Below are 23,193 nucleotides of genomic sequence, written 5' to 3' on the forward strand. Positions count from 1 at the left end.
TGATCATTTATCTCTTGTGTTTTGAAGTATCGATATAAAATAAAATGAAAAAAAAGTAGTAATAATAATGATAATAATATTTATTAAATAATAAAATATAAATAAACTTACGCTTATACACGCTACTAAATAAACATTCATTCTATCAATCGAATTGATTCTTCTATATACAAGTACAACGATCAGTGTTTTATTGAATTGAATTGTTATATAAAATTATTAGATAATAAAAAAAATACCAAACCACTAAAATATTAATAATTATTTTATGGATTTGTGTTGAGTGTATCACATTTAAAATGTGTTATGTAAGACAAGTGACTCAAACAATAAATAGTCCTAGTACCATTTCATTGGTTTTGTGGTAAAACGGTAGATGGATGACGATTTTAACTAGTTGGTTAAAATAAAAAAAATAAAAATTATTTAAATGAAAGTTAAAATCTTAATAAATTATTGAAAGGAAAAAAGAAACCGTTCTGCCCGACTGAAAACTTTGCTTTAAAAAAATATATTTTTTCAATTTTGATGGTGAATTATGTTATAAATCAAAAATATAAGACGAAAAGTAAGAATAAAGATATAACCCATTTACTTAGAAATTAGGAAATATAATATAAAATTTCTCTTACGTAATGTATTTATATTTGGTACACCCCATATCTCTCTATACAAGTGTATATGGTATTATTAATATTAAATTCAGTGTATACATAAATTTTTTTAGTATGTTCGATAGATATTTTTAGTTTGTGTGTTGTATCTTCCATAAAGAGGTACATTTGATTGACATATTATAATTTAATATGATGTTTAATATAATAAAAAAAGAGTTTTGGATACTTAAAAAAGAAATATATATATGAATGTATGTATATATAGATGTACAGAAAAAAAAATAAAACAGGGACACAACTTACACAGAACGCGACGTTATACAACATAACAACAAAAATAATAAAAAAATTTGGACATGTCTTTTGTGAATGTAAAAGTACAGTGTGATTTACTAATACTTGATCTGAAATCCATTATACTTTGTATATTAAAAAGAGTAATTATTTAAGGATACATTTAAAGGCTTGATTTTTTTCTATATGAAGTTGAACTAAGTTTAAATGAATTCTGAAAATTTTATAGGGCTTGCCCGATTATTTAAATAAATAAACGACTTCAAATGTAAGCATATTTGACGTCTTATGGGAAAACGGTAGATGGATGATATGTTTTAATAGATTTCTCCAAAACTAGTTGATGGAATTCAAAAAAACTATTTAAATTAAAGTTTTATTGAAAAAAAAACACTTGCACCCATCTAATTAAGGATGTTGGAGTACGGAAGTGGGGACTTTATAAGAAATATATATTTTCAATTTTGATGGTGAATTATATTATAACTGGACAATATAAGACGAAAAGTTAGAATAGAATTTTTAGGAATATGGAATAAGTTTTAAAATATCGAAAATTTTGTGTCATTTTCGTCTACATTCATGAACGTTAAAATTCATCAATAAAATTCATTCATAATAAAATTCATGATCAAAGTTGAAAATAAGATACAAATAAATTAAACTCTAAGTCTAAAATTGCTCTAGCGCTTGTTCCACCTTAACAGCACTATAAATTTTGTGCATAATGAAAGCTGTTCGTTTGAAAGAGTATTTAACGGAGAGTGTTCTTATATATGTTTCCAGTGCAAGTTTAGGGTTCCGTACCATAGAAATTTGTCGCGCCTTTTTAAATTTTGTAAATTTTACTTGTTAAGTATAAAAACAAAAATTACTGTAAGTTAAAACTTTCTAACTTTCTTCGATTTGTAATTTTCGCTTCTACATTATACATTTTAAAATATATTCTTTTCCAAGACTTGCATCATAAAATACTAGTATTTTAACACCTCAATTCACGGTTGATTTAATTTTCTAGAACTGTATCTCAAGAATATTGTATTTCTCAAACATACTGCTTAAATTTTGATTGAATTATAATAAATTACCCTGTACATACTATAAAAATAAAATACCTTGTTACAACTATCAACTTTATTTAAATTTAATTGAGGAATATACATATCATACATTATATAAAGACTATAACATAAATAAATAATATGAAAAAAAAGATGAGATATTTTTTTTTTAAAAACGTTGAGGCATCTCAAAACTATGTCACTCAAAATACTTGACATTATATTCATATAGTATGGTATGGCTTTATATCATATTTTATTTTATATTAAAAATATTTTTTTATTGCTTCTTGTAAAACTTCACCTGAAACACACAACTGTCGTGCTACGTTATTTAAATCATAAAAAAAATGAAGTCAGTTTGCAGTAGCGGAACAAATTCTCTAAAATGAGACAAGAATCAATAATTAATTGTCAAAAAAGTGTTTGAGTCGAGGAAGACGTCACGGTTATAAAAGTACAACAGAAAAATTGCTCGCTAATTTTGTTTGGGCAAAGCAATTTGTTCCCTTGGTGACAAGGAAAGGACTGAGACAAAGTTACAATTTGTATTCAAGCTCAGGTTTCTCGTATTTACAGAAAAAATTTACAGCCAGCGGCAGTCTGATCAATTATAATTAATGGTCTGATCAATTACAATTCAAATTGACACACCTTGAAATATGATCAGTTTCAAACAAAAGTTGTTGTTTATTTTAAAGTGTAGTAAGATTTTATAGAGAAACCCTATGGTCGACTTTTCCTTCAAGTCATCTTTTTGCCCTAAAAAAGCTCTTGACTTTATAGCTTTTTTTTTCGTTTCTAAGCCGGGTACACAGATTTGTGGAAGTAAACAATATTCCTACTTATTCAAAATTTAAAAAGTTATAAATCCGTAACAAAAATTGCAGAGTAAAAATATTTCAAAAATTAAATAAATCTCATTAAATATTTTTATTAATTTTGTGTCATTAACAATAAATTTTTCAATGGAGACAGTCTGTATAAATTGTTAATGACCTCTAAGTAGATACTAAAATTAGATGTTCAAAAATGTTTGTAAAATAAGTCATTAAGGATTTTTTAGTCAAAAATTATATTTATAAATGCATAAAAATTCAACAGACAATAGAAGAAATATAATTTACCTAGGTCATACTTGTAAAATTGTCTGAGTTTTAATTATTTTTATTTAAAAACTTTCACCAAAAATTTTATTTTAAACATTTCGATTTGTATAATTATACAGAATTCATAATAAAATCAATGATATTAGGAAAAATGCAATAAAAATTATGTTTCAATTGAATTTTGAAAATTTTCGGTTAACGAAAATTTTTAAGGTATTTCTATTGCAGTGAGAGAAAATATAGCAAGCAACACGACAGCACATAAGTAAATTGAACAACGTTCTGGCTTGTACAATTAATTTTTGCATTATACTGAATATTCGCCAAAAGGCAAATCATTCTTTATTGTTTTTTCTTAAACTAATTACATTCTATTTAGACTCAAAGCATCTCTAATTTGATGATTTATAGCAACGATACTTTCTGCAGCAAAACTTCCTTTAGTATCATGGCGTTAGAAATACCTTAAAAACTATTCTAATAAGGATGAATTAATTTTTTGGTGTGTACGCATTGTTATAATTTGTCAACACTCCACTGTCTACGTCAACTTGTGAAAATGTGAAAGTGTTATTTTTAACACATATTATATGCACAAAGAGAAATAGTTTTCTAATAATAAAAACCATAATAAATTAAACTAAAACTCGATTATGACATATTAAAATAATTAAAACATTAAAAACTTTATTTTTTTTTTATACATTTTGATATTGTAAATAACCAGGCCTTACATTTTGATAAATCAATCATTAAATAGAGATACCTATTTAAGTTGACCAAAAAAAAAAAAAAAAAAAATCGACCACACCTTAAGCTAGTTTTTTTTTTTTTATATGAATGAAACTTTTTTTGTTCGTAAGTACTCTATTTTATTAACTTAAATATCTTGTGGTTTCTTTTATGTGGTTAAAAAAATAATTTTTTCTTTCATCGGCATCATTGAATAGTGGTTAATTTGTGAAACCACAAAATTTAACAAAACAACCTGTTTACAAATTTTGATTTTGTTAAAAATTTCAAAAAATCGCCAATGAGTATATACAATACATGAATCGACTAGCTAACGCGAAGTTGTGTCGAAATGCATTACTTATACTTTTAGATATTAACATGTGCTCCTGCTCTGGTATGAAAATTGTACAAAATGAGGCTTAATTTTTACCCTTTCTACAAGAAATTCTAGTTTCCAAAAAAATATAAAGTAATTGTTTTGTTTTTATAAGTTGTAACTGCTTTTTACTAGTGAAATTTGATAATAATGAATGGTAAAAAAATGAATATATTTGAAATGCCAACAGTAAAAATTATAAATAAAATAAAATATTAAATAAAAAATAAAAAAACACAGTTATTCCTAAGTTTTAAGTTTTCACTTCCGTTGACAATCCCCATGACTGACTATCTTTTTTTTATTCCAAATCGCTACCTTTGAGATGTAAAAATGAAGGTGTAATTTAGGCATTAAAAAAATAGATACTAATTTTTTCATTTTTTTCTTAATATAAATTTCTTCTTTAATATTCAAATCGTAGATCATAATTAAATTACTAATTCTTTGCTATTAACAAGTTGCTTCGATCGCGCATCACACACATGGATTAGTTTGTGGTATGTGAAAATTTCCTTATAAATATTTAATTCAACGATTCAAATAATACTTTGTGTTATTAAATGTTTTATTGATCAGTTATGGATTGGAATGACATTATTTAGTATTTTAATGAATATATTATTAATTGAATAACTAATGAACTTAACATTACAAATACATACAATAAATACTTATGGACCGTGTGCTCATAATGAAGCGAAATTATCAACATTCGTTTTACCTGCCGTTTTGAGAATTGAGAATTGCTGAAGGCTAGTTCGATAAGTTAGAAATTTAGTTTGAACCGTGATTCGTGATTTCTATGATTTTTTTTGTCTGTCATATTTGTTGAAAGAAAGTTATTGCAATTGTCGAAATGGTTGAAAATGAAATAGGAGATTGGATTAATTTTTTTTTATCACTTCAGATGAAGAATTCTCACTTTACAAATAGAAAAGTGAAGTTGGTTTTTAAAAATATTTATTAGTATGCAAGATATGAACGTTTAAAATCCCTAATTAAGGAGATAGGCAACGTTTGAATGCAATCTTTTATTGCTTATACCTTCATCGTTTTAAATTTTTATGGGTAATATGGCCAATTCGACATCAGGATTATCTTCTATGATAAAATACAAAACCATATTTCTACCCTCATCAGATGCAAATTGTCGTCTATCTTTTATCATATGAGGCAACTCCTAAAAAAAAAAAATTCAAATCACGCTAAAGCATGGTAATTTTAAAACTTGATTTCCAAAATTTCAAAAAGACTTAAAAAGGGAGAATAATGGAGATTTCGCTTCGTTCTTGGCACATGATCTATAACAACAAATACATACTTACAAGATATTATGAACTAAAATCTAAAATTTTACATCAAATAAAATATACCAACATAGTGGATGTGTAATGAATTCTAATTTAATATTCTAAAACAACATAATAATCTAATCAGGTAATAGCAAGTTTATGTAAATTATGTATTAAAAAATTATGTATATTTCATTCTAGACATATTGGTTCCAATATTTATAATGTATAATAATATAATACAGGTTGCTTTTGAATCGAGAATCGATTTCAAGAAGCATTTCAACTTTCGGAGTTTTTTTTTTAATCACCTACATTGATTTCTTTAAGCGAGAACGCACAGGCAGCAATTTTTATCAAACTGATTGTCTTAATGCAATTTTTTTAGTAAAAAAGCTTCTTATAAATCTTAACGAATTATAAATGCATCTACAAGAGTCGGATCTACCAAATTTTGATCTTACACTGAACTTCAGCGAGTTTGTTCAAGTTCTACATGAGTAATAGATGAAAATCATCCTTTTATATTCGATGATTCAAAAACTTAATGCATCTCCTTAAATCATTAATAGCATTATTTTAAAAAGCGCTCGTGATTTAGGATGTTACCATCGATTGGCTAGAATTTTATTAATAATTTTAACAAAAAAGCCAAAAAAATCGAGCGAAATGAAGACTTTTAAACAAACTGTTCATGTGAGTGTAACCGTTGTGATTCAATCCTACTTTAAAATTGTCAAATGTTGAAAATAACTTTCCCTGACTGTTCTAAATACGGCTATATTAATTAGTTATTGTTTTAAAACATAAATCTGTGACTTAGAAGTAAAATATTCTCACTGAGTTAAATATTATTTTTATTAAATTCAAATTCAAAAAATTAATTATAGTCAATATATCTTTAAATATTAGTTTTTCACTTGCGTATTATTACCAGAGGGTTTTTCTACCTCTAACCCCTAAATTCTACGTCCGATTTGAAGCAATCATTACACAAACACGCATGCGTACACACAGATATCAATCTAAAAGTGGCGTTAATACGTTGTCCTAACAATGAAACGTAAAAATATTCTGAAAATCTCGATTTTCGAATCGAAAACAAGAACTTCCTTACGCTTGGAAGTTAACAATAATTGCAATATTGTCTTAATAAATTTCTATATCTTGAAGGTTGACTGTAATTTCGTGAAGAGTTTGTATATACCGCCTACCTTATCGACATATACAAGAAGTTCAGCGCCATAAAAATTTTAGCAGATCTAGATCTTAATTAATTGAATTTTTTTAGATTAACAAGCCAATTAAATTGTTTTAGATGTCAAATATATAAATACTAAAAAATTTATTGTTAAAATCATATTAATAATTTTTAATGATTTACGCTACAAGTTCGTTAATTAATTCATTTGAACATTTATACATTTATACATTTATACATTTGAACATACATTTGAACACAAAAAACAATGAATTGTTTTGAATGTGTAATTAGGTATGTTTTATCACCTATTAAAAACAAAGTTTTTTTTTTATTACAGTGAAAACGGTACTTATACATACATTCTTTTAAAAATCAAAATTAAAAATTCATTACGAGATCTATGAAGGACATTAATTTTTGTTGTTTTAATTTAAACTTTAAACAAAAAAAGTCGTAAAAATTTAATTTTTTACGTGTGGGTTATTAAATTCCTATAAAATTTATTTTGTGTTATTTTTTGAATTATTCGTTGTAGGTAAAAAATAACTAAGTAGTAGTGAATTTGAATCACGTTCAAAAAAAATAGCTATTAAATAGTGTTTTATTATAGTTTAAATATTTTTATTTAATTTAAAACGGATATTAGTTTTCTAAGATATTCGAAGAATATATCAATTAAATGTGTTTCTGTCTGAGTCTGAACTTATGACTCGCTTCTTTACGCAATTCTTCCTTATTTTCACAACACCTCGCCAAATTTGTCGGAGTGTTTCAAATTGTATCGAATTTTTTTCTAATTTCAAGCTATTTATCGTTTATTTACCCGATAGTGAATTACAGATTAGAGAATCATTATATGAAAATTGTGAGTCAAAAGTATGGAAAATTAAACTGTCAAAATATTTTTTCTTATTTGTTTTTGCTAGCAAATTATTTATAAAATTTAAAATTGTCCTTCAAATGATATGCCATAAATTTTTAGTTAAAAATCTGTCTCTAAATAGTATTATAAACATAAATAATTCACATAATTATTAGCTTAAATTAACTAATTTACAACTTATCTTATGTACTAATTAGTTATGTTTAATAATAATTGACCTTTACAATGATTTAACAATACACAATGAATACGAACGAATTCAAAGATCTAATATCTAAGATCCTAGTTTAAAAAATATTAAAAAATAACTGTTAATGTCTTACAACAAAGTTTATTATATTTTATTCAAAGGCCAGATTGTCAAATTAATTGAGTAACTCCAGGTTGTCAAATCTTTTTCATATAGTCTTATACCAGTAAAATATTTTCCACGGGTTATAGAACACTTCCTGGAGCCTTCACTTACAAACTAGGTAAAAATACTATTATTTTCTATTGAAATCTGGAAAACGTTCAATTTTGAAATATGGACTAAAGAAAGATATCCACTTTGATAGCCACACATTCATAACTGATATTCCCATATAATACATACTATAAAATTTGCACCTTATTTGCGCCCTCGTGAGTAAACAGTGATGTTTACAAAAAAATGTTTCAAGCAAAAGTTGTTTATTTTGTATAAGGAACATTTTTACGGACAGACAAATGGACAAACGGACAGACGAGAAGAAGGACAGACAACAGGAAATGGACTAATTTGGTGATTTTATAACAGCTATATCAAACTCTAGGTGGTATTATCAATATTTTTATGCGTTACTAAACTTAATATACAATGATATATTTCATATATGCATGGTATAATAACACTGTGATCGATGAATTTCGTAAAAAGCTTAAAATTATTACCGATCGCTTGATCATTGAAAAAGAATTACAAAAATTGTTCTAACTCAATTACAAAAGTTTATTATTAATGTTTATAATAACAATAATAATAAAAAAATAAATAAAAATGGCTTAAGGCTGACCACAAAACATAGTATCTAAATAATAATAATAATATTAATAATGACTATGACTGCTTTTGTTTATTGTTTAAATAAAGTAGTAAATTTTATAATAATAGATAATTATTTTATTAATAGTTAATTTTTTTTATCTACTTCGTACATAGTGTTGTATTTTTATATATTTTTCGGTTGCATAATTTTAAAGTGAAACTTTAAAAAAAATATAAAATATTTGAAAAGGAAACAGTAATTCATATTAAAACTAAAATTATATTATCCATGTATGAACGCATATACTTTTATTATCGTGAAATTAAGGTAATTCGTATGAAAACCATTTTTTAATTAGTTTATTTTTGTTTATTAGGCGCCATAGAAATTTACCTAGTGTAGAATAATTTTGTGAGAAGAAAAGTATTTCTTTGCCACACATATCGTGAGGTAATAATGGCCAAACCGTTAGAGAGAGGAAAATGGTGACGAAAAAGGTCTTTTTTGATGAGTGTGTTGTACTAATTCTATCTGTGTGGAAAATGACAAAACTTTTGTAGTTTCGTAAATATTTTTAAAATTATTAATAACATTGATGAGCACCGAGTGAAGCCAGGAAGATAGGCTTTGATTTAAAATTTTTTTTTTCAAGTTTTAATAATGATATCAATTTAAACAAAAAAAAATTAGCTTTGTAAATCACTTATATCTATAAATGTGAATAACCAGTTCATTAAATATTTGTAAAAAAACATGTCCAATTTATATATTGAATATTAATAATTAATAAATGTATGAAGCGAACAATTTTATAAATAAAAAAAAAAAAATAAATAAATAATAATACAGTTTTATATAAATGATATAAAGTAATTAATTATATTAATATAAAATTATTAATAATATTAATGATAGGTGTAATATGTATAATATACAGTTTAGTTCAAAATAAATAATCCAATTTATAATTCAACTAGCTTGATACCCACCCGTTTCGCTGGATTTTAAAGTATAGACTGGCACAAAGACCATCGCGTTATAGCTTTCACCTTCCTTGCTCTCACTTATCCTCCTTCCATAACTTTTATAATAATATGTACAGTTTTCAATTTTTTTAAATAAAATATTCATAATTCATTGAGTATATCAGAAAAGATGTTTTTTTTTAAATTTTTATTGTTTAATATATCTTGATAAATTATAGCTCATGTGTTATTCTGATATTTGAGCTATATTATTGTTAAGCTTCATTAATTCATTATTTTTTGCGTGAAAGCGAAAACAAACAAACAAACATTCTTACTTTCACATTTATAATATAGAGGGATGCAAAATTAGAAGTCTTGTATGTATTCTAGGATTTCTAAGTTTTGCTATGAATAAAAGGCTAAAGTAATATTTTATAATTGTTTTTAAACACTTCGTTTATCGACGTCAAGTAGTTGTTAAAGAAAAATAGCAATCAAAAGCGCTTTAATTTTTAAAAAGGGAAATTTTTTTATGTATGATTTGTCTTCATAAGTGCATTAAAGGATGTTTTAAATAAATTGTGTTCAATTTTATAGAACTGAACTATACATTGAACAAATAATATTACATATTAAAAATTTTTTAAATATATTTTTGTGTTTGCTATTATAAATTATGTGTCAATAGTAAAGTCTATGACATTTCAATAAGTTTTATTTTAATATTTATTATTAATTATATTGTTCTGATTTTACAGTTCTATATTTTATTTATTTATATAAATAATCTTGTTTGCATTACTAAACAACAACAATTTTAAGTAATACAGAATGTTTGAGAAATAGTACCATAAGTAATGTGAGATTACTTACATCGAATAATCTGTTATTCGAAGCCAGCATACTTTAATTAATTAGTTTAAAATTTGGATTTAATGATGACGAATATGTTATTTTTATTTAGCAGTTTGAATAACTCGAATAGAAAGATTTGAAGATCATCCCAGAAGGTGGTTGACTGAGTTAGATAGAACAGAAAAAAATCTTAGAATGGAACAATAATTTTTTTTAAACTGAAGTCTTCAAGGAGATTTTGATGGTTAAAACCATACAAATGGAGTGAAGATTAATTCAAGTACCTAGTTTGAATTTTTTCACACATATATTTTCTGAAACACTCTGTTCAGAATTATTAATCGCTGCTTTTCTGCTTTATTTAAAAAAAAATACTTGTAAATTGCATAAAATCATTCAACTATGTAAATATTATTAAATAAAGATGATTCTATATCAATTATTAAGATTATTTTGATTTATAGATCATTATATTTAAACAATTTCTGTAAAAAAAATATTTTCAAGATTATTATTACAAAGATTTATTTTCTTCCTACGTTAATTAATTCTAAAAACTCATTAGAATATTTCTTTTAATAAATAGTTCAGAGAATACCATCATTGTCGAAGAATTATAGCTTATTAGAGGCGTGGAAAATGCTTTTCTTCTTAAATAAAAATTTTCCTACAAACAAATTGTTTTGTATGTAAATTAAAATGTATCTATTTTTATCTGAATTCAAGTGAAAATTTAGTTATTTGTATAAATATTCATAATTCTTAAAATTTTATTGTATAAACAATTCTATAAATTTAAAATTTTCTAGGAAGTTTTTAGAAAACATTTTCAATTATAACGAATGTTTATATTTTTCTTTTACCTAAACATCCCTATAAAAAACTACAATAAAGGAGGTTTTCTCCAAGATAAAACCAAACTGATTTCATTCCTTTTGCTGCTATGGAAATTTTTTCATGAATGCAAAAAGAACCGAAGTCGTGAAAAATAGCTTGGGATGAAATTTATTGTCTAAGATGTAGTTCGTTTCAGAAAAAGTTTATTGGCGGAAAAAATTGGAACGATTAGATGGAAAAAAGAGAATTTATTGCCAATTTGTCGATCAGACCTTTATTTTTCTAATATATCGGTTAATTTTAGTGAAATTTTTAATTACTCTTAAAAAGGAAAATTTTGACATACTCCTCGAATAATCTTCATAAACAATTAGGTAAGGTTATATTGGCTGTCCATGAAGGACACACTTAGGCTAACACACCTTTCCGCTGATAATTTCATGAGAATTGGTTACGCCTTAACCAACTGAGCTAATAAGGCGACATAAACAATTAGTTTGGGGCAATTATAAAATTTACTCGTTAGTTAATTTTGCGAAAAAACCGCTTATTACAAAATACAGACAAGACAGGAAAAAATTTCAAGCGATTTTATTCAATATATACTCATATTTATCCGTATCAGAGATCAAAGTCCTCTCTCTACAATTACAGAATCATATTTATTTATACAATAAATTCTTTATGACTCAGAATCATTAATATTAAACAATTATTTATAAACATTTATTATTTTTTCTCTATTTTGTAAATAGAAGAAAACAAGTAGCAAAATACAAATATAAATAATTTTATTTATAGTTTTTATAAAACTATTTTATCTATGATGTATTATCAATGAAAAAATATTTATATATATTTAAATTTTTAAAATATAATCAATTCTGACAAATGTCATATTGATATCAATGATAAATTAATCATTTTACTTTTTATTTCATTTTAAAATAATTTAATAATATCTTCGTATCATTACATTGGTTATTGTGATGTAATCGAACTAACGTTTACAACTTTTGTTTGTATCTAAATAATGAAAACAAAAAAAAAACAAAAACGAAAAATAATTTATTAACTGTAAAATAGTACAATATTAATCATTTGAATATAGTTTTTTGAAAATTGAATCATTTAAGTTACAGAATGTAACAGAAATAATGGCATACATTTTTTTTTAAATTCGTTACACAGGTTAAAAGTTTTTATAACGAAACTACTTTCTGGGATAGAGGAATCTGAAGTACCTCGAAACGAAATTTACATTGATTTGTTTCTTTATGAATATATGAAATATATCAAGGTATACTAAGTTTAGTCCCAAGTTTGTAGCGCTTAAAAATATTGATGCTACGAACAAAGTTTGGTTTAGCTGTTCATAAAATCACCTAATAAGTCCTTTTTATTTTGTCTGTCTGACAATACCATAACTCAAAAACTAAAAAAGAGAGACGTAAAAAGTTCGTAAATGAGCTACATAGGTAAATTGGGTCTTGTAGGACTCATCTAGTAAACCGTTAGAGATAGAACAAAAGTTTAACTATCAATAATGTTTCTTATAAAAAAATAAACAAATTTTGTTTCAAATATTTTTTCGTAAACATCACTGTTTACCCGTGAGGCTGAAAATTAGGTGCAAATTAAATAGTATATATTATATGGGAATATCAGTTATGTATGTATATGTGGCTATCTACGAGTGGCCTTGTTTCTTTACTTACAGGACGTAAATAAAACAAATCGTAATCAAGACATGATATTTCAACAACTGACTCAACCTTTGCGAATGAAAGTGGTCAGAATATTTATGGTCTTATTAAGATTTTTTGTACCAAAATTTTGGTGTGTACTTCATTTTATTATGAATTCAAGTGTACCAAAACTATCAAGTAAAACATAATTATTACATATTTTTATTTTAATAAATAATTACAAACGGTAATTGTAAGAAAAATGAATATGTATGTATGTATAAAGAATTGAATGTATTATATTTTATACATCCTCACTCTCCGTCCAATTTATTGCTAATGAATCTCCTCAATTTCAATCAGGCCAAGGGCAGAATTATTGTTTAACAATTATTATAGGACGATCAAACTCAACAAACAACAAACAAATATAATATAAAATAGAAACAATAGTATAGTTGAATACTATATACTACGATTGAATAAACAAAACATATATAAATTTTAAAAAAATAATAAAAAATATTAAAAAGCTACTTTACCTTCTCTCTTGAGAGTTCAAATAGCTATTTAGTACTTACCTTAAGCTACATTTCTATAGTTAGTTAACTAACTTAACTTATTGTTAACGTTGAGTTTTAGCTTATATATATCTAAGTAACGTATCTCTTTTGATTACTTAATTTAGTAATAATATTATTTTAAAACTATCGTTCTTTTAAATCTGTTTTTACTTTTTTCTCAATGTTTTGTTTTCTTCTTATTGTGTGTATGTTTTAGTGATGGGTATAAATCACTTATCGTTCGAGCTAACCTTTTTTTTCTTTATATTTTCATACTTGTCATTAAACTCATATTTTTTCCTGACAGAAATTTAGCATCTCGGAGCAAATAACTGAAATCTTGGCGATGATCGAATATCCGGTGACATGCTCCTATATGTAAAAGTCAGTTTTGCGCGGTACAGATGAGTATAGGTGAGAATATGAATGGCACCCCTCTTGGTGTCTCACCCTTGCACCAGCAAATATCTACGGCTCTATACTTGCATAAGTATTCGAAACGAATTACATAAAAGCCGTACAGAAAAAAATCCAGTATCAGAAGTTTCAAATCAAAAATTTTTTTCATTTTCCGTCAATTTCCGATGCCCTATGTGATTTATTTCTTTAGCATTTATGTAATTTGCATTGAAGAGTTAATATCTAGCAACCCCGCAGATATTTGCTAGTGCAACATTCATATTCTCACCCTTACTCACCTGTACCGCACGAAAGTGACGCCATAGTGCTTAAACTTACTGTTCATACAGGAGAACCTTTTTCCTCATAATTCCTGGAGGGTCATTGGTGTGAAACTTGAATGTGCCAAAATGCAAAGTATTATCTTATACTCCAGAGGGTTGGTTGCGTTGTACTTGGCGCTGGTTATATGACTATAAATTGAAATATTTATTATCTATCGGGATGAATTTATATTTAGCGCTCTAGACCAAGCATGGGCGAATTATTTTAAGTCGAAGTCACCATTGTTATAACTTTATTGTGTGCCATAAAATTTATTAGGTGTCACTTTTTCCAAGTCCGCATTGCTCATACAGGAGGAAGCGAGACGGAAATACGACTCTTCTTCCTACCTCAGTTTTCCTAATAGTAAGGATATAGGTAGAAAAAAAATGTTGTCTCTCTGTCTTACTCGTATTTTTGGTTGACACTGGTTAGTTGATCACTGTCTTACTCGTATGTTAGTTACAGAAGTATGAGGGACTTCTCTAAGCCACGTTTACCCATGCCTGTTCTAGACCCATCACTAAACAACAACCATACGTATACATTATATCTTATAAAAATGATTTGCAGTTAATACAAAAACAATTTGTTTTTATGACAATAAAATTATGAATGCAAGTGGCATATGATGTCGGAACACATCAAATACTGTCTGTTTGTTAGGTTTTTTACTCTTTACTATTGTACATTTTTTTTAATGCTTGTATAATGTGCGGGTGGTTATGTTAGCTTGCATATTCAGTATTTCAGCCAAGCAGCACACTGCATACTGCACAAACCATCCATCAGGCATCAGCCACAAGTGCATTGGCATTTAATTTTACACATTAAACACGTAAAGTTCATCAATTTTATCACACAAGACAAGAGTTAATAAAATATTTAGTTATTTAACGTATGGGAAATTAAAAAGCACACAATATTATGCGTGTCTGGTCTGTTTGTTCTCTCAGCCAGTCCGTTTGTCTTGTGTGTATGATATTGGGATGAATGAACGTACTATAAAAAAATACGCACATAATTTTATTTTATTAGCGCGTTCGATATGCAATGTCAATTGTCGTCTGGTGATTGATTTTATTGTTGTTTTTTTTATTATTATGACGGAATTTTTTGGTGTAAAAAAACAATCGTCTATGAAACGTATCCATGATTGATATCAATTCTGTAATTTTCAACTACCCTTTTCTAACATTCGTAAGCTGTATTCCTATTTATGAAGAAATCACTTTTTTAGGCTTACACGATAAAGTATAATCGTTTGTAGTTTTAATTTTGCAAGTTATGTCATTTAATGCGTCGTTTTCCTATAATGTCATACTGATTGAAGAACAAGAACAAAAACAATCAATGATATTTTTGGGGAATTTGATCGTTACCGAATCTCCTGGGTGAAAGATAACAATATACTTCTTACGTTTTCCTTCCATTGAAACAAAAACTGCTATTTATTACTACGATCCTATAATAAATATTCCATTATCAGACGCCAGAAATTTTCCCAAGCCATTTTTTTAAAAGCAGTATTCAAGTTTTAACACGCAGGATTAATGTTTACTGAACCCAAATATGTAAAGCATAGCTTAACACACTTAATTAAAAATATTTGTAAATAAAATGATATAAATATGTCTAAATATGTAAATGAGTGTCCGATGTCTCGTCAGATTTAAAAAAAAAAAATTAAATTCAAAATGTACATCATACATGTCGACTCATTTCCTTGATAAAAACAAAAATAACTAATGAATTATTATTTATTGTTCAAATTCAAATCAGTGTTTTTCTTTTCTTCTAAACTCAAGTTTAATTGACAAAATATACTATACTGAATGGCACGGCGAATGAGATAATAAAAATAAATAATAATGTGACACCATATTTTTAATTTTAAACATAGCATGAGGAGATAAAATTTATAAAAGCACACCATCAAGTATCATCAATTAAAAAGTCTTGTATCACTAATCAATGTATAAAAGTACTTAATTCGAGGATTCTTTCGTCCTTTGTCATCGATCAGCATGCAACTTACCCATTGTCAATGAAATAATTAGGATGCGGCCGCGGCGTATTGTATTAGACAATTTAATTCCGCGGTTACCTATTCGAAAAATTGTGGAGTTTCCAATGTTTTAATCGCGTATTACTTGAGATGTAGTATTTTTTTGGTCACTGTCATTCCGTCACTCCGACCTGAAGTCCATTAACGTCAAAGCGCTCTTGCTGTTCTTAAACAGGTACAAATGTTTCATGGAGTAGTGGCTGGGTATGGGCCAACTCTTTTTCAGTATCACAACGGACCCTATGATCTAAGTGTGTCCTACCCTAGGGTAGACACACTAACCTAACTAATTAAAAGGTAATTCAAAGTGTAAAACTCTTATTTTTTTAACCTTCGTTAAGGTCTGTCTCATTTGCTGAATCTCTCAGTGTAATTACCCAACGAATAACACCTCAAGAAATCTTCATACAGTACGAACAGCAATAAAAAGAAGGAAAAAACATAACCTTTGTTTTTTTTTAAATAACCTTTTACATTACTCATTAAATACCTAAATAAAAGTTTGTTGTAACTCTTACAGGAAATTTCGCAAATGTACGGTAGATATATGAATAATAACATTAATTTAAACTAATTAACCTACTAACTTAATTATTACATTACTATTATTTTGTTTTTGAATTTTATTTGTTTTTTTTCTTTTTTTGAATTATTGATTTTAGGTGGAGCATATTTTTTTTCTTTTTAAATATGCTTTTATTTATGGGAAGGCATAAATATTGTTTAATAAATTATTTAAATGTGTTTATTACTAATTAAATGGACAAAAATATATACAGGACATTTTAAGCCATTGGTGCAGGTTTTATTAAAATTTTCGACTCTTAAAATCATTGTTTTCTTTCTGAGGCTTCTTTAAAAATTTTAAAATGCGATTTCAAGCATATTTGAAAGCCGAAATAAAATACGTTCAATTAAACTGTGAGCCTTAAAAACGCAATTTGATTCTTCTTTTACGTACTTACCTCAAATATTTTCAATAGACCTAGAAAAAAACCCTGATTCGTAGAATTCCGCTATAGAAGGTTAATTTAAATCCTTTATTCGTTCGAGTTGTCAAATTTTAAGTACTCAACACATCGTATAGATATTTCCTCTTTGATTTTGAATATACTACAACATTTTTAACCTTTAAACCAAATAAAAGATGTTATTAGTTTGATATGTCTGTGGCATCGTAGTCGTTACACGGATGAACTGCTTTTGGAATTTTTTGCACTGACTGACCTTTGCCTACCTTCACCGTAAGCCAAACAAACAAGCTGGTCATGTGTCTCTTATGGTTCACGTCATCAAGTTCCCAGATGATGAAAATAACTTTCTATAAGTGCCTATAATTTTCATAAAATTGTTTTTCTGTATATATTAGAAAACATTATCATCATCAAAATTTCCAGTTTCTTAATATTAACATGAGACCATTCTTCAAAACTCAACAACTATCTATACCTCGGCTGCTTGGAGAGGTTTAAGGCTTTGTGTAATCCTTTATAGCGTCATTTTAATAATCATCCTGTGTAAAACTAAAACTATAAATATTATTTATAAATAATAATAAATATATAAATAAAATATTAAAAGACTACTAACTCTGCTCAGCTACTAAACTAAAGGTACCAACTTACATTTGTAAAATAAATTTAAAGGCGTTCTTGTTCGATATAAATATAACATAAATAATTATTGTGTTTTTTTTTGTACACAGTCTATACACGGTCTCTAATCTAGTTTCCAATTAAAATAAATCAAAATTTCCAATTTGAAATTATTATTAACTAACTAAAAACTAAAGAGAGTTCAACTTCACTTACATAATAATTCAAATCAATTAAAATTCTATTTGAAATTATTACCTATTTATTTATTTTTAACAAGGAGCTCTCAGTTCTTACAATTAGTTCACATAAGTTTAGAGTCAGACGTAGTATTTGACACTTATTTTGTAAGTTATTACCTATATTGGTCATGTTTTTATCATTGTTTAGAATACTTGAGTTAAAAAAATTAACAAAATCTTTTTTATTCTTACTTATTATATGGCGACGTTTCGTCAATACTTTTCGACTTCTTCAGGCTGCCTACAATTAACAATAATTTATAAAATACTTAGACAATAATAAGAATCAGACAAATTAATTTTTACAACAAAAATTTTCATAGCAATGGACTTTTCTCTGATTGATGAATTTGCATTTAAGGCGATATTTAGATAAAATAAAGACATTTGAATAAAAAACGTAAAAATCATTTTATCCCACACTCTTAAAAGCAAGGTTCATGAAAAAAATTGAAATTTTTAAAAGGTCAGAAGTTTTTTCTAATGTTGGACAAAATAATTTTTGGTTTTTTTATTCAATTATTTTCTTATTTGAATATCGTCAATTTGTTGTGTGCGTTGTCATGATAGGAACAATAAAATCGATGCCAGTGCTTCCAGTGAAAAATCCTGGCGTTAAAGGAGGCTGTTATAACTAATTTGCAATTCTTTACATGTTAATGTTATAGAAAATGTCAAATTAAAATTATTGAAAAACACGAATTAATTAAACTTTATACAATTATATATGCATCCATACAATTCCATAATTAAAGTAGTGTAAATATTAAATTTGAAAATTTTATTAAAACAACCCTTTATAGTGTCAAAATTCCTCTTAAATTTCTAGTCGTTCTAAAACAACAGTCAAATACTACGATTGACTCTAGATATATAATTATGTATAACAAGGAGCTAGTTCTCAGTTCACAGTATTTATTTATATAAATAATAATTTTTGAGTTGTCCTTTCATAAATCATTTGAATATTTAAAATATTATTATGAACCAATGTGTGACCATAATAATTCATTTACTGAAATTGAATTGTTTATATTTATTTTTTTTAACTTTCTATTTATGTTTTTTCTGATTACCTTCTGTAATTGTAGCATTTTGTACCGAAAAACACAGTGTTCAATTTTCTTTTGTTTTAAAAAATATTTAATATTGCTCACAGAAATTTGGTGGTAGGGAGTAATCAGTAAAAAAAGTTCAACTTCTTGCAAATTCTAATAAAAATAAAATTAAACTTGCTAATTGAAATGAATAGAAATTGAAATAATTGAACTTGAATAAACAGTCGGAAAACCGAAAAAATATAAATATCCTATGAAAAGCAGAAATATTGGGAGTATTTACTCCGTATCGTATTATAGAAGTATTATACTCTTCAAAAAGTTCGAAAAATTGTTCGGAATTTGGAATTTATAAATGGAATTACAGATTCAAAAATATTTTATATATGATATTCGACACAACGATGTGTTTTTTGTCTGACACAAAAAAATAGAGAACTTGCATGTTTCTTAATTTTATTTTTTTTCAAAAGTTGACTAAAAATTACAAAGAAAGATATTTAAAGTGCCGTAACTTTATACCTACATGTTTGTTTCATTTTTTCCGTCGGTGAACAAATATGTATTATTTTTATGTAAAAGGGTCAAACCAGTAATAATTCCCGTAGCATTTATTTTAAAAACGAATACCGTATCTTTGACGTATTAACCTTGATGCACCACTTAATTAATTTTTTTTGTGAACACATACAAACAAATATAGAAATATAAATTAATAAATTTTTTGACTCATTGACCACTTCTTGAGACCGCTGCCTGTTGTTCTTGTCTGCTACCGTTACCTTCATATATATATACTTTAAACTTATACCTTTTAAATTTGATTTACATGTTAAGTTTAATATTTTGAATTGTTTATGAAGTTTTTATCTATAAATTATGGTAACCAAATTTTACTGATAGGCAAAATAAGTTTAGTTCATTATTATTATTATATTTTTATTATTTGTTGTTGTTAACTAGATAATATTTATAATAAGTGAATGGTTTTTTATGTGTTCAACCTAAAGGCAATTATGTCATTATTAAAATATCATTTAGAGAATTAGGTACTATATACGATTTGGATCAAGTAACTATATTGAAAAATCGGCGATATTGTTTTAAATTGCGACATCGATTTGTGGTCAATCATTACAAAGAAACCTTAAATGTAATTCGATATCTATTAATATAGACTAATATTGTATTTGTGTGCAAATACCAATTCCTACTACAATTTTCTTTTAAAATATCACCAAATTAGCGACGGGAATTGTATATATTAAATAAATTATTACAATTAATTGTTTCATACTGAAGATGACTACATTTCTGTCGAAATACGCATTTCAAATTGAAACGAATTTGATATATTTTCTCTAATACTTTGAGCTCTCATTAATTATCTTTGAAGGTTATTTATTATATCTTTAACTTCTACCATTTAAGGTATTTAATGTTTATTTCCAAACGAATCTATTTGGAAGTTATTTTTGTTCAATTTTCTAAAATTTGTTTTTTATTTACAGGTAAATAGGCCGCTTACAATGAAAAAAGAAGGTATACAAACCAGAAATCGAAAATTATCGTCAAAATCGAAAAAGAAAAAAGGAGGTTCAGCGTGTTTATCATTGGGTGGTGTAATGAGTGATATGATTAAACCATTGGATCAAAAGGGTGCATTTGGTGCAACCGGTTTTGGTGCTTCAATGGGTAAGTTAAAAATAAAAATCATTTTATGTAACTCTTCTCGGGTGATTGTAAATGTTTCGGTAAATCTACGAAGATTAAGGTGGTATAGACATATCGATAGACAAATGTAGAGTCATGAGCTATTCTATTGTGGCCATGAAAGATTCTTATTCATCTGCCTACCAATTAAAGAATAATTTTGTTCCGAAAAATTTTCACGCCACAAAGGGGGTTTCTAGTTTCTAGCAAGAATTGATCATGGACCCTTTTGTTCAGTTTGTTTTAAAGAATTTTTGTCACCAAAATATTTAGCAAGTTGACCACAAGCCCGTAAGTTATCGTTACTGTTTTATTACTTAAAAGGTGACAACATTTACTGTTATGTTTACAAAAAAGAAAGCAAAACAAACGAAAACACTTTGGGCATATTTTTTTAACTAAATATTTATTTTTAATTTTTTCAGGTAACAATCATCATCATTTAAATCCTGCAGCATTACATCCACATCATGCGCACGCGATGAGTCATTGGTATCATAACGGTGGCTCTGTACATCATCATCAAGGTTTTGTTGCACCCGGTCCACCTCCACCAGCACCTGCATCTGCGGCTGCATCATATCATCATCATATGACAAGTTTAAGTGCTGCAGCAGGTCTAGGTCTAACTGGTGGTAATGGAATGGTAAGTTATAATTATTAACACAAAAATTTTAGCTAAAAATAAAAATCCATTAACTCTCAACAACAACAAAAAGATTCGATCGTTGTCTAAAAGTAGTTATTAGTAAATATTTGGTTAATTGCATGATCGACAGTATGATAGCTACTGTGTATGCCAAAAATAAAGTTCTGCCAACAATAAAAAGTTATATAATTACCTGTATATATTCGCTCAGTCGTGAATATTTATTTTGTGATCTTCAAAGTAAGGTAATGGAACCATTTAAGGCCCACTTAACTTCAAAACGTCGTAAATTCTCTAAATTACTTCCACAAAAGGTTTTTCAGCACGGTATTTGCAGTTACTATGCTAAAGCTGTTTTAGAATTTTTTTCGACCGAATTTTACGAGAAATTAAATTTAAGAACTTAAATTAAAGGCTTACAGCTAAATCTCATAGAAGAAGTTTCAGAAATTTTGACCGTTTAAAACACGAGAAAATTATGCCTACGGTCCAATTTTGACCATTTATTTTGTTCAAAAGAAATTCCTTTCGACTATTCTATTTTTTTTCAATTCTGTAGAGAGAATTTTTTAATATCGTAAAAAATAGCGGGGAGGGTGAGTTTTACTTGCTTCAAATGTAGAAATCGCGAACTTCGAGGCCTCGCAGTTAACAGTATTCTGTGAAAAACATAAGCCAAAAAAAGCTTAAAAAACTTGTTTCAAATTTTTGAATTGCAACTTTCGATACTTAATTGGCAGAACTTTGAATAAGAGCGTTGCCCTTTTTTTTCTTTTGTAAGGAACTCGAACTTTATGATAAAAATGTAGTTGAAAATTGCAGTATAATAATTTTTATTTATTTATTTTTTCAGACGGGCTGGCGATCCGAATACACGTGATAAGGCTACGAAAATAATTAAGAAAAATATGTAAGTGAATTTTTTCTAACAAAACAAGAAAATTTAGAACATTTTTATTAAAAAAAAAAAAAAAAGAAGTAATTATTTTATTGTAATAAGAAATATCAAAAAAAAAAAATTTTAATAAATCGCAAAAAAAATTATAAAAAATTAATAAAAATAAAAAAATATAAAAAATAGTTGAATTTATTAAAATGAAAGAATAGCCACCGAATTTTTTGTTTTTAATTTTTATTTTATGTCATATAAAAAACAAAAAAATGTGTAAAATATGAATTTTAATGACGTTTATTTTTAATTATTCTTAATTTGTACAAAAAGTTTTTGTGTAAAATTTTATTTAATTAATTTTTAAAAACTATTTTGTAAATAATTCAAAATGTATAATTTAAATAAAAAAAGCAACAAAAAAATGGAAACAAAAATTATTAAATTAATTTTTTTTGTCAAATACAGTACAAATAAAAAATAATATTAAAATAATAAATTATTATAGGATTTTATTAATAATTTAATTAAATAAATTATGTAAAAAATACATAATTTTTTTTTCCGCAAAAAAAATGGAAATAACATTTTTTTTTTGTCATATCATGATTTAAAAAATTCATATAGTTATTGTATTTTCAAAATTTCATTCCATTTACGACCGTTTGAATCGATTTCTTTTGCGATATTCTCCCTCTGGGGTGTATGTTTTGATTTGATTATGGTCTTGAAAACTGTGATGGATTTCATGTCATAATAATTGG

At 26.3% G+C, this 23,193-nt stretch overlaps 1 protein-coding gene across 3 annotated transcripts in view; it reads left to right on the forward strand.

The window, feature by feature from the left end:
* Positions 1 to 22,475, forward strand: part of LOC123300043 (GATA-binding factor C-like) — a 159,293-nt gene extending 136,818 nt beyond the window's left edge. For all 3 annotated transcript variants that reach the window (XM_044882514.1, XM_044882530.1, XM_044882522.1), the window contains exons 5-7: positions 20,690 to 20,873; positions 21,317 to 21,537; positions 22,394 to 22,475. In XM_044882514.1, coding sequence (XP_044738449.1) covers positions 20,690 to 20,873; positions 21,317 to 21,537; positions 22,394 to 22,420 — 432 coding nt within the window. In that variant the 3' untranslated portion in view covers positions 22,421 to 22,475. The remainder of the gene's footprint in view (positions 1 to 20,689; positions 20,874 to 21,316; positions 21,538 to 22,393) is intronic.
* The last annotated feature ends 718 nt before the right edge of the window (positions 22,476 to 23,193 follow it).

The sequence above is a fragment of the Chrysoperla carnea genome, chromosome 1 (assembly GCF_905475395.1).
Source record: "Chrysoperla carnea chromosome 1, inChrCarn1.1, whole genome shotgun sequence".
NCBI lineage: Eukaryota > Metazoa > Arthropoda > Insecta > Neuroptera > Chrysopidae > Chrysoperla > Chrysoperla carnea.